Source organism: Staurois parvus, unplaced genomic scaffold (assembly GCF_062004578.1).
Source record: "Staurois parvus isolate SC_StPar_1 unplaced genomic scaffold, SC_StPar_1.0 ptg000165l, whole genome shotgun sequence".
Classification (NCBI taxonomy): Eukaryota; Metazoa; Chordata; class Amphibia; order Anura; family Ranidae; genus Staurois; species Staurois parvus.
In genome coordinates, this window is record NW_028317961.1 from 14,266,687 (window position 1) to 14,279,981 (window position 13,295).

At 43.9% G+C, this 13,295-nt stretch overlaps 1 protein-coding gene across 1 annotated transcript in view; it reads left to right on the forward strand.

Annotated features, from left to right (window-relative positions):
* The first annotated feature begins 1,582 nt into the window (after positions 1-1,582).
* Positions 1,583-13,295, forward strand: part of PERP (p53 apoptosis effector related to PMP22) — a 28,721-nt gene continuing 17,008 nt past the window's right edge. Inside the window, exon 1 of the mRNA XM_089676236.1 lies at positions 1,583-2,004. Within this exon, the coding sequence (XP_089532362.1) occupies positions 1,812-2,004 (193 nt within the window). The 5' untranslated portion in view covers positions 1,583-1,811. The remainder of the gene's footprint in view (positions 2,005-13,295) is intronic.

The following is a 13,295-nucleotide window of genomic DNA, read 5'->3' on the forward strand; positions in this document are numbered from 1 at the left end:
TAGGCCACGTAAAATGACAGAGCGGGGTCAGCATATGCTGAAGCACACAGTGCGCAGAAGTCACCAACTGTCTGCAGAGTCAATAGCTAAAGACCTCCAAACTTCATGTGGCCTTCAGATGAGCACAACAGTGTAGAGAGCTTCATGGAATGGGTTTCCATGGCCGAGGAGCTGCATCCAAGCCTTACATCACCAACTGCAATGCAAAGCACACCACCACTGGACTCTAGAGCAGTGGAGATGTGTTCTCTGGAGTGATGAATCACACTTCTCTGTCTTGCAATCCAATAGAAGTTGCCAGGAGAACGGTACTTGCCTGACTGCATTGTGCCAAGTGTAAAGTTTGGTGGAGGGGGGATTATGGTGTGGGGTTGTTTTTCAGGGGTTGGGCTTGGCCCCTTAGTCCCAGTGAAGGGAACTCTTAAGGTGTCAGCCAGCGGCAGACTGACAACTCATGGGGCCCCTGGGCAATAGGGGATCATGGGGCCCCTTTGTCCTTGCCCAAACTCAAAAAAGCCTATGAAAAAGGTACCAGGGGCATCTCATGGGGCCCCCTACTGACCCCAGGCCCTCGGGCAGTACCCGAGTTTACAAATGGTCAGTCCACCCCTGCTGTCAGCATACCAAGACATTTTGGACAATTTCATGCTCCCAACTTTGTGGGAACAGTTTGGGGATGACCCTTCCTGTTCCAACATGACTGCACCAGTGCACAAAGCAAGGTCCATACAGACATGGATGAGTGAGTTTGGGATGGAGGAACTTGACTGGCCTGCACATAGTCCTGACCTCAACCCGATAGAACACCTTTGGGATGAATTAGAGCGGAGACTGTGAGCCAGGCCTTCTTGTCCGACATCAGTGCCTGTCCTCACAAATGCTCTTCTGGAAGAATGATCAAACATTCCCATAGACACACTCCTAAACCTTGTGGACAGCCTTCCCAGAAGAGTTGATCTGTTATAGCTGCAAAGGGTGGGGCCAACCCAATATTGAACCCTACGGACTAAGACTGGGATGCCATTAAAGTTCGTGTGTGTGTACAGGCAGGCCGACCAATACTTTTGGCAATAGTGTATGTGCTTGAGGTGATTGTAGCTGTATTAGTACACTTAAACACACACAACTGAGTACTGTCTGTGATACTTTTTTTTATTTACACCGACATACAATTTTTAAGACATTCTTTCCATGTATGTCCCCTTCTTCCAGGTCCAAGCACTACTCGATGTGTAAACGTATCTAAATACGTTTGCGGCTTCGGACACGGTTTTGACGCTGCTTTTCTCCTGGTGTTTGGAAGAGATGGACAACCCAACCCCATGCATGGGGCTCTTCTGCCAACTTCTGGCATGTTTGCAGCATTTGTGTCCTGTGTGAGGGAGGCCTGACTGTAAAGTTGATTGTAATGTGTGTGGTGAGTGTGACGTGACTCATAGAGAGCTGTGTCCCAGCACTGTGTTGTGTTTGTTGAAGTTGTCAGACATTCTCCTCACAGACAGAGGTGTGGAAGGGAGAAGGGTGGGTCTGGCGGTGCTGTGGAAGGGAGAAGGGTGGGCCTGGCGGTGCTGTGTAACCTGAGCCCGGCTTTGTTGTCCATGAAGAAGGGAGACTTGTACTAAGCCCAGGCTCGCTCCGCCCGCAGGCCCCACCCCTCACAGAACAGGTCCGGGCGATCCCTGGTGAGTCAGGCGAGGTGCGGCCGTGTCCGGGTCTAGTGCGGGGCTGTGCAGGGACTTCACTCAGTCAGCCGGAGAAGGCAGAAGAAGAGCCGAGTCGTCCGTCTACACAGCGCAGTACGCACCTCCACCATGTTCAAGTGTGGTATCGCCTACCCCAGGTGTAAGTGGATCCTGCCACTACTCCTTCTCTGCGCCATCATCTTCGATATCATCGCCCTGGCCGGCCGGGGATGGGTGGAGACCGAGTCCGGGAGGGAGTACGCCTCCCTGTGGGAGAGCTGCAAGACCACCGACAACACCTGCATCTCCATCATGGGCTACGGTCAGTATACAGGGGCTGGGAATAGACAACTTCCAGCAAGTTCTCTGACGACCTCCCCACACACTGTACGATCTCTGTTCCCTCGACCAGGTGTTTATATGACGTGGTCTTGGTAGGTGTAGAGTTGCAGTGTGTGCTGAGTTCTAATACACTTTGATAAGTGATCGATTTTCTTTCTGATTGGTTTTTCCTATTGGGGGAGATCAGTGTATAGTCAGTGAGCCATTTGGTCAGTATGACACCCAGGGAAGGAAGTATCGATCAATACGTAAAGCGGAGCCGTGTGAATTCGGGGTCGTGCACCCACACGGATGTCGAATTGGGAGCAGCTGTGTCCCAATTGACATGAATCCTGCATGGGAATGTACTGACCACCTGTGCAACCCATATGGGTGAAGCGTGCCCCCCCACAGGCCTCACTACACCCCATGTGAAGAAGGCTGTATTACAGAGGAGATAGGCAAGGTCTCTTCTGTAATAACAAACACCTGCTTGCTCACACTCCTTACTGAGTGCACACTGAGCTGCGCATGCCCATCCTAGCATGTGTTCCTGACATACTGTGCTGGAATGACAGACTCCCATGTACATGTGGTCATCGTTACCCAACTGGCCAATCAGGAGGCTGAAAACGCATCTCCCAGAAGTATCCAGGGAGAATGGGATTACCCACCAGAACTTTGGAATGAGGTGAGCCTTAAAGTGGTTACAAACCCTTACATATACCCAGTGAAGTGACTGGCCCCAGGTGATACACAGACATGAAACAAATCATCCTAAAAAAAGTTGTACCTGTTTATCTTCTCTTTACGTCTCTTCAAAGTGCTGAATTTATATAGCTTGTCTGAGAGTTCAGAAAAAAGTGGGTGGAAAGATGAAGTTACACACTACAGAGCTCAGTGAAGAGATCTCTGAGAGCTGATTGGAGGGAAGGGAATGCTGATTGCATTCTATGCATTAAAGTGTTACTAAACCCATGACCCTGCATTCTAACAGTACACAGAAAATGGAAATTCAATTATTTTAGTATATATAAACTGCTAAATACCTTTTCTCATCAGCAGTTAGAGCAGTCTTGTGACTTCTATTAGTGTCCAGTCCACCACTAGCTAAAGCTTATAGGAGGAGTTTTCTTTCTGATCTAGGAGAATGGAAATCCCCTGACCTCTGTCTGGACAGTGCAGTATGGCCCTGTGCTAATCACATGCACTTTCCAAAGAAAAAAACCTCTAGCGATACACACCAAGCCGAGCATGTGCAGAAGGGCTATGGGTTCAGTCTGTATCATGTAGTCACTTCAACAAGAGGAGGGGCAAAGAAGACGGGATCAAACAGCTTTTTTACACAATGCAGAGGATTAACCCCTTAGGTTCCACAGTGAGTATAACAAGCATGCTTTACTGCATATACAGACTGATTTTACTGTTGTGGGTTTAGTAACACTTTAACCACTTGACCTCCAGAGGATTTACCCCCCTTAATGACCAGGCCTCTTTTTGCTACTCGGCACTGCACTAATTCAACTGATAATTGCGCGGTCATGCAATGCTGCACCCAAACGAAATTTACGTCCTTTTTTTCACACAAATAGAGCTTTCGGTGGTATTTGATCATCTGTGCGCTTTTTATTTTTCACGCTATAAACAAAAAAATGCCAAATATTTTGAAGAAAAACAATATTTTTTACTTTCAGCTATAAAAAATATATAGTATATCTCAAAGTTGGTTATAAATTTAGGCCAAAATGTATTCTGCTACATGTTTTTGGTAAAAAACAAAATCCCAATAAGTGTATATTGATTGCTTTGTGTGAAAGTTATAGCGTCTACAAACTATGGTATAGATACTGCAATTTACGCCATTTTTTTGCTATACAGCGCTGCGCTAGTTTAACGGACAATTGCGCGGTCATGCAATACGGTACATAAATGAAATTTACATCCTTTTTTTTTCCCACAAATTGAGCTTTCTTTCGGTGGTATTTGATCACCTGTGCGGTTTTTATTTTTTGCTCTACAAAAAAAAAAAGGGCTGACAATTTTGAGGAAAAAAAACAATATTTTGAACTTTTTGCTATAAAACATGTCCAGTAAAAAAAAATGTAAAAATCAAATTTAGTCATAAATTTCTGCCAAAATGCATTCTGCGACATGTCTTTGCTAAAGAAAAAACCCAATACGTGTAAATTAATTGGTTTACGTGAAAGTTATAGCGTTTACAAATGGTGGGAAAGATACTGGGATTTTTAGTTTTTTTTTTTTTATACTAAAAATGGCGGCGATCAGCGACTTATGGCGGGACTGCGGCGGACATTCTGACATTGGGGGGTACTGACTTGGGGTCACTGACATCCGCAGTGACACCAATACAGTGATCAGTGCAAAAAAAACACTGATACTGTACTAATGGCACTGGGGAGGAAGGGGTTGTTTATTTTTCAGGGAAAAGGTTAACTGTGTGAGGGGGACTGTTTTACTAGGGGGCAGAGGTATGTACTGCAGGGGACATGGCTGATCGGGAGAGTGAAACTCTTCTGTCCCGATCAGCTTGTCCTGGAGCTGTCAGGGAACTGACAGAAAGCACAGCTACTAGAGCTGTGCTCTCTGTCAGCGATTGCCGCCGATCGCCGGGACATAGCCGGTAACGACCGGCTGTGACCCGGCGACTGATATCCGTGGCTGTGATCGGCGGGACAGGTAGGGCGGCGGCGCGCCTCGCACGTGCTCCCTACCCGTTTACAAAACACACGTTTTAACCAGTTTTTACCCAGTCGTGCCGCCCTGCCAACGTATTTCTACAGTGGCTGGGCGGCATGTTGTTAAGGTAAAAAACCTTCTATACTAATGTGTGTCCCCACACACCACTAATGTGTAAGGTAAAGTCTACAGGCTTGGAAAAATCTGTATGTAAATGGATAGAAAACTGGCTAAAAAATCGTATTCAGAGAGTAGTGGTTAATGATTCGCACTCTGAATGGTCTAGGGTTGTCAGTGGTGTACCCCAAGGTTCAGTGTTGGGACCCTTACTTTTTAATAAGTTTATAAACGATATAGGGTCTGGGATTAAAAATATAATTTCAGTCTTTGCAGATGACACCAAGCTGTGCAGTGGAATAATGTCCTTACAGGATGTCTCCAATTTACAAGCTGACCTCAATGCACTGTGTAATTGGGCAACTATGTGGCAAATGAGGTTTAATGTTGATAAATGTAAGGTTATGCACTTGGGGGCTAAGAATATGCATGCATCATACATACTAGGGGGGGTACAACTGGGGGAATCAATGGTGGAGAAGGATCTGGGAGTTCTGGTAGATCACAAGCTAAATAATGGCATGCAATGCCAAGCTGTGGTTTCTAAAGTGAGCAAAATCCTCTCTTGTATTAAAAGAGGTATAGACTACAGAGAGAGAGATATCATATTACCCCTGTACAAATAATTAGTAAGACCTCATCTGGAATATGCAGTTCAGTTTTGGGCACCAATTCACAACAAGAACATTGGGGAACTGGAGAAAGTACAGAGAAGGGCAACTAAACTGATACGAGGCATGGAGGAGCTCAGCTATGAGGAAAGATTAGAGGAACTGAATTTGTTCTCTCTTGAGAAGAGGAGATTAAGGGGGGATATGATCAACATGTATAAATACATCAGTGGTTCATATAGTGAACTCGGTGTAGAGCTATTCACCCTGAGGTCATCACAGAGGACAAGGGGGCACTCTTTACGTCTGGAGGAAAAGAAATGTAATCTCCAAAAACGGAAAGGTTTCTTCACAGTGAGAGCTGTGAAAATGTGGAATAGACTCCCTCAAGAGTTGGTTGTGGCCAGCTCAGTGGGTTGCTTTGAAAAAGGCCTGGATTATTTCTTAGATACACAGAATATAACATTTTTAGGTAAAGTTGATCCAGGGAATATCCAATTGCCTCTCAGGGGATCAGGACAGAATTTTTCCCCTGCAGGAGGAAATTAGATTATGCTTTGCTGTTTTTTTTCCTTTTTTGTGCCTTCCTCTGGATGAACTGCCACTGTCTCCCTCCTCACAGGGCAGATTGATACCATTGAGTCAATCAAATGCTGTGACAAGGGAGTGACGCTGAGCTTCCCAGTCTTTGTCAATAGATACAGACAGGGTGGCTCAGGAGCAAGCGGCTCAAGCAAATATGAGTGCACCCATTGCAAGCGGCTTGCTATGGGGGCACTCACCGAACAGGAGGAGCCAGGAGCACTAGAAGGGGATGATCATGGCTTCTCTGTGCAATACCATTGCACAGAGCAGGTATGACAGTTTTTTATTGTGTTTTTTTTTTTTTTTAATTAAAATACACAAGGTTTATTTAAGGTTCCATTCTCACCTGGCATTTTTAGAATGTACTACAAAGTGAACAGAAAACGTGTGTTTTGCTGTGCATTTCAGAAACGTGCTGCAAATATGCATCACACTTGGGGTGCCCATTATTGTTCATGGCGCTCCAAGCATATTCAGCAGATGCAGTTTTGCTGTACGTTTTATCGCACTATAAATGTGCCAAAACTTGTACTAAAAAAAATGCGCCGCAATGGATGACCAAAACAGGTTCTGGAGCTTCTTGGCAGCCCATTCAAGTGAACAGGAACAACGTTCCTGCTACATGAAGATGTGACTGCAGCCTAGGATACAGGTTCTACCAAACTGAGTCTACTGGTCAGGGAAGAAAGATGATTGGCACCACATGAATATGATTGTATTTCGATTGATCAGATTAGGAGACTGTATGGTGGAAGCAGATGCAATTGATAATTTGTGACTGTGGTACAATTCGTTATAACTTATCAATTACATCTGTTTCCTTCATATAGTCTCATAATCTGATCAGACGAAATAAAATCATATTGATGTGCTGTCAATTTTCTGCCCTGATCAGTTGACTTGGTTTGGTAGAATCGGTTTTAAATCTAAATCAATATTCATGGAAACAATCAAATAGTCATAACTTCCTATTTGATTGTTTCGATCGAATTTGCACATCGGGTTAAAAGACTTAAGTGTGTGTGGCTACCTCTAGATCTGCCATCAAATATGTGTTGTGTGCCTGCCTGACCGGACACTAATGTAAGAGTTGTTTAGGTTTGTCCTTGTATCCCATAGTTGTAAGTGTAAAGGAGTGTGTACAGTCAGACTCTATAATGTGGGGTTGGGGCTGCTAGAAGGCCCTGGAGAAGGTGACAAGCTGGGAATGGAAAACTGTGGGAGGGACTTTACACTGGAGAGAGCAAAGATCCATGATCTGCAGACACGGCAACCTTATCACCCAGTAAACAAAGCAGGTCAATGAGAACAAGGTGGAGCAAGCTTTCCCAAGGTATTTACCCTGGAGGAAGACTTCAAATCATCATCTCAAATTGCCTTCAGATCATCCGCTACTAGGAGAACCCCTGTGAAAACTTAGATCTACACCTCATAGTATATGGACTTGGCCATACATGGTGTGAAGTTCTCTGGGTAGGTGGCCCTGGCCCTGTCAGCTTCCTCCTACCAAACAAGGAGCAGAGTGAGAATTGTTGCTTGAACTGCACGTCGTCCAACCAGATCGGCACTCAGGTATTCTGACAGCCTGCAGGTCTGCCTGTCAAATACAATAGCTCGCAGCAGGAGATTCATCCATCCATGCTATGTAGTGTGGATGAGGAGATTTGTTCAGTTGTGTTCTATTTTTGTTTAACCTACATAGTGAGTGAAAAACATATCTGTGTTTGCAAAGCTTAAAGCTGGAGTAAACCGCAGACAAAAAGAAAAAAAGTCTCCTGCCAGGTAATGTCATAATGTGCTAGAATGCATTGCATACTAGCACATTATGTATAACTTGCCTTAAAATGAAGCCCTCTACTCTGTCACCACTGTAGAGGCTCCTATCTTGCATGCGCGTGGGAGTCCAAGGCCACGGCACACAGCTCTGAAAGAACAGCATAGGTATGCTGTTCATTCAAGGCGCATGCGCCAGATTAAATGAAGAGAGAATATCTCATAAACTGTGCACGTCTAGGAGATGTTCATCTTACCTACATTGAAACTTTATTATAAGCTTACCTGTAGGTAAAATGAAAAAACAGAGTTTACAACCACTTTACAGAGAAGTTCCACTCATCCTGTCAAAAAATAAGTCAGCAGCTACAAAAACTGTGGCTGCTGACTTTTAAAAAAACAGCCACTTACCTGTCCCGTGGTGTCCCCCCCCCCCGCAGCCCATTTCATCGGCCATCCTGTATTCCAGGAGGCCGGCATCTTCAGTGTGGGTACCCAGCTGTGTAGCTTGCGGCTTCACAGCCGGGTACCCACTGCGCATGCGCGAGTAGCGCTGCGCTTCATGAATGGCCCTGTAGTTTTCTGGGACCTGTCACGTGTCCCAAAAGATTACAGGGAGGACCCCTTCGGACCAGAAGTGGGAGCAGGTACCTGTCAAATTCAGGTACCCGTTACAAACCCCCCCCCCCCCCTCAAAGGTGCCAATCCTTAATGTGCAGCAGTCCTTAAAGTGTAACTTCCCTTTTGGGCGGAGCTCCACTTTAAGTGTGGCCAGTAAATTATAGATCCAGGACTAGAGAGTAATAAAGAATGTGTTGCACGTAAGGAATTTGACACCCACAGCAGATCATTTTACAACACCACTCCTTCCTCCTTTGCCATGCATAGTAACATATATTTGTCAATCATCCTAAATAGAAGTGAACAATAATGGGCAGAAAAGAAACCTGACAGTTGTAGCCTCTCCTTACATTAGAGGCCAGCAGAGACGTGCCCTCCTAAGCTGACCATACACATTCATGCTGAATCAGCTAAAATTCATTCTGTAGATGGCCCGGTCAATACCGCCTAGCTCAACAAAAGTCAATTTTGGATTTTTTGACAAAGGAGCTAGGTGGAAAATTTTCGGCCAGATGGTGAGTGCAACCAGTCACATACCTGTGGGGCTGAAGTAGAGAAAGTTTATCGTTTATGTCCAGCTTTATGTTAGTGCCATTTTTCATTGCTGATCAGTGTAGAAGTAACCCTCTACATTGGATATCAGGGGAAACTTGCTCCCTTACATTGATGGCCAGTGTATGTGGGAGATCAAGGGAACCTTTAGCAAGCTCTGCGTTCGTACTGTATTATAAATGCATTTGACCTCCTCTAGTGTAAACATGCAATAATTATTTACTTTCAATGCAGTCAAACATGTTTTTAAAAGCAGTACAAAGGCATATGAAAGAAAGTGAATGTAGTTCAATGAGCCTAGTTTACACTTTTTGTGGGGCTTTCATGTGCATTTAGAAAAAGTACAGCATGCTGGATTCTTTCATAAAATCGCACTGCAAGTGCATGTAACTGCAGCTTAGTAAAACAAATAAATCATGCCAAAAACATACTAGAAACACATTACAAATGCTTGTAAGCACACATGCAGAATTGCACGCTGAATGCAGGGATTGTAGAGTAACTGAGCCCTGTTATTTTTCAGATTCCTTTTAGCAGACCAACAAAAATGCCAGGGGGGCGAGGCAAACCATTTAACACTTACAGGGGTTCTCACAAAAAAGTGTTAGCTGGAGTGTAATTTAATTTGTTAGTCTAGTCCAGTGTTTCTCAACTCCAGTCCTTATGGACCCCCAACAGGTCATGTTTTCAGGATTTCCATTATTTTGCACAGGTGATTTGATCAGTTTCACTGCCTTAGTAATTACCACAGCTGTTTCATCTGAGGGAAATCCTGAAAACATGACCTGTTGGGGGTCCATGAGGACTGGAGTTGAGAAACACTGGTCTAGTCCATCTAAGGCCCCTTTCATACATGCAAACCGCTTGTCTGTTTTTTATCCATCCGTTGACAGTCAAACCGGACATCTATGCATCTTTATGGAAGAATGTATGTGAATGGATGACCATCCGTTTACATCCGCATCTCTCAACATCCGTTTTTTTTTGTTTGTTTTTTTTTTTAAACGGGTCAAAGCCCTATTTTCTGTTAAAAAGGAACGGACAAAAAAACAGATGTAACCAGACAAACGGTTAGAAAACGAATGCAGCCGTCACATTTAAGAATTGGTAAGCTGCAATAATTCAAGTTTTTGCTTTTGGGTTTAGTTCTGCTTTAAAGGAGGCCTACGCTCAGGGACATATTGAGGCTGTCATATGACTTTTTTTTTTTTTTTTCATGATTCTAGATGCCTGGTTGTCAGATTTATCTAATGAGACAATAAGGCTGATGAAGGCATCGTTCAAGATCAGTGAATGAGGGCAGATAGGCTTCCGCTTTCACATGTGGGTGAAAGCAGCATCTGGACACAGCAGCTGTATAACTTACCACCCAAGCAACAATTACTGGCATAGGTACGCCACTGTGACTGGCATTATTATCATTATTTTCAAGTATCCCTTGGGGCATACCCCAGGTTGGGAACTGCTGCTGTAAGGCATTTGTGCTGACTTTTCTACTCCTATCGATCCACTCAGATTAAATTACAAATGAACCTAAAGTGCTTGCAAGGGAGCACAACCTACCTGACCATTATTTCAGTTTACTATTTGGGCATTGTTGTAGCGTTCCAGTCCACCCCCTCTCTGTTGGTCATCTAGAAATCTGTGGACACCTGCTACTCACTCAGGAGATCTGTTCCCAAACACACCCAATACAAAGTCCTTACTGTCTCAGTTAGAAAGTATGATGTAATATAGTGTCATTACTAAGATTTCTCACAATCACTAATTAGATTCAACCCTGCCTTAAAAGTGACACAGAACTCAGACCGGGTACAGAACCTGTACTGAGATAAATCCATAGGCTGTCATTGGGAACCTAGGAAAATGTTGCTTGCCTGGATATTTTTGGCTTCCATAGTTTGTGCCACCAGTACATAAGCACACAGCCTGAGAATTCATAAATCCTGATCCCCCATCTTCTGATTCAGTGACTGAGAAAAATGCTAAATTCAAGGGATCAGAATGATAGCCAGATAACTAGAATTTTTCTTGGAGAGGTCATCAGTGGCATATTCTTCAAAGCAGTGAATGAGACCTTCATTTGTGCAGTAACCAGTAGAAGACAAGGGGTCCATCTTCAATTGGTCATACACATTCAAGGTACTTGATTGGCTGATTCATTGCATTTCAGAAACCATTCTGTAACAGTAAAAACAAGTGTTTTGTCTTTTCTTTGAAAAGTGCACAGAGCTACTCCACTATGTTGCAGATTCAAATGTGTCCATGTAATAGCTCTGTTCCTGTGTCAAGGGCATTAACTAAAAATAAAACAGATGGAATGTTTGAAATACAATCAGTTAGTTTGGACATTGCAGGCAGCCACATGTACAGTAATAAAGTGATCTGACAGTGGGCATTTGGTATGAGCAATCTTTCTAAGAACAGGTTTCCTTTTTCAAGTGGCCCCGTCAACTTAGCCCCGGTTCACACCAATGTGACTTGTCACGTGATTTGATAGTTCCAAATCACATGACAAGTCAGACCCTATTGTTGGCAGTGGAACTATTCAAATTGGTGCGACACCATCGGAGTCGCACCGATTTTGAAAATAGTACCTGTACTTTTTTTCAGTGAAGTCGCATAGATGTTAGGCAAGCCGCATATGAAATCGCACCAGGTCTTGGCTTTTAAATCACACAGCAAGTGAAATAGCACAATTTCAATGTTGCATTTGGTGTGAAACAAGACTTGTGGTCACTTGTGTATGTGATATATACAGTGAGGAACAGAAGTATTTGAACACCCTGCGATTTTGTGCGATTCCAGAGTGGGAATGCACCTACAATGTGAATTTCAGACCCCTCCATGATTTCTAAGTGGGAGAACTTGCAAAATCACAGGGTGATCAAATACTTCTGTTCCTCACTGTATATTCTGCTAAAAGAATCCACTCTATACTTGCCCTACAACTGCTGCGTGGGTTTCTGGGTATAGAATACTTGCATTAGCACTCCGTCACGAAAGGATGTATGAAGCAGTTGAGAAAACACTGTGTGCCAAGGGAAACAGATATTTAACTTTATCAATTATATGCAACAGTCGGGGAGCAGCAAAACAGTGGTGATGCAAAACTTGGGCCACTCCTTGTTGAGTACTATGTAGTGCAAATGCCCACTTGATTGGATATACTTTGCGGGCCCAACCACACACAGGAGGCTGCTGGCAAGAATCTGACTCCTTGCACATGCTGGTGTGTGAATGGCCAAGGCCAGAAGTGGTTTGGCCAGATTTGTACCCTTTACAGATTGCCTATGCCACTGCTGTTCACTTGTAATCGTAGTTACATGCAATAAGGGGCTCCGACTGGCAGACATTCTCTATGTAGGCCTGCTCTGGGTGCATACAAGTTGGACACAGCTAATCATCCAGTTTGTGTTTGTCCAGATACAGTGTGTTGTAGTGTCCAGAAACAAAGATTAGCAGCATATGAACGCTGCAGTCCAGCCACAAACCTGAATGAACAGCTAATGGACTGTTAAGGTAGACCAGCAGATTGGCAAACTTAATGTGGTTCTAAAGCCAGGAGATTTTTTTTTTTTTGCATTCCCAGCATTAAGGTACACATGTCCCTATAGTTTTATCACTCCCTCACCTCTCTATATACTTACCGGAGTGCTATCTCGACCCAGCTGCTCAGTGTTATCTATTCACAAGATACAGGCAGCAGCTAAATCCGTTGGCTCCTGCTGCTGTCAATCCAATCCTTTGAGGAAAGAATGGGGGTGGGGCCAATAGTCTATGGATGAAGATGACCTAGCTCAAGAACAAGCCTGTAATGTGTGCCCGTAAAGCAAGCAGCTTACTATGGGGGCACACAGAGAAGAGGAAGAGCTGAGAGTGTTTGTGAGGGACTCAGAAGAGGAGGTTTGGAGCAGCTCTGTGTAATACCATTGCACAGAGCAGATAAGTATAACATGTTATTTAAATAAAAAATCCTTTTACAACCGCTTTAAAAGCGATTTTATATACAGAGGATGTGCAATTAGATTGTAACACATTTGACCATCATTAATGCAGAGCATAGGGGTTATTTAACTCACAGCAACTGTTTAAAACATTTTAGAGAAAAAAAAAACAAAGGCTAATATAGCTGACATACTTTTGAAAATGTTAGTCCTGTCTGTTTTGCTGAACTTCTAGTTTTAGCACGGTTGGAGTCCTCAACCTGGATCAATTGAGTAGATTCTAAAAGTTCAAGAACTCTTAGAAGTTCTTACCTAGGTAGTTGTTGCAGGTCAGTGCTTCCCTTGTAGAAACAATAACAGAAGAAAGTCAGTGTTGGAGCCATAACTTC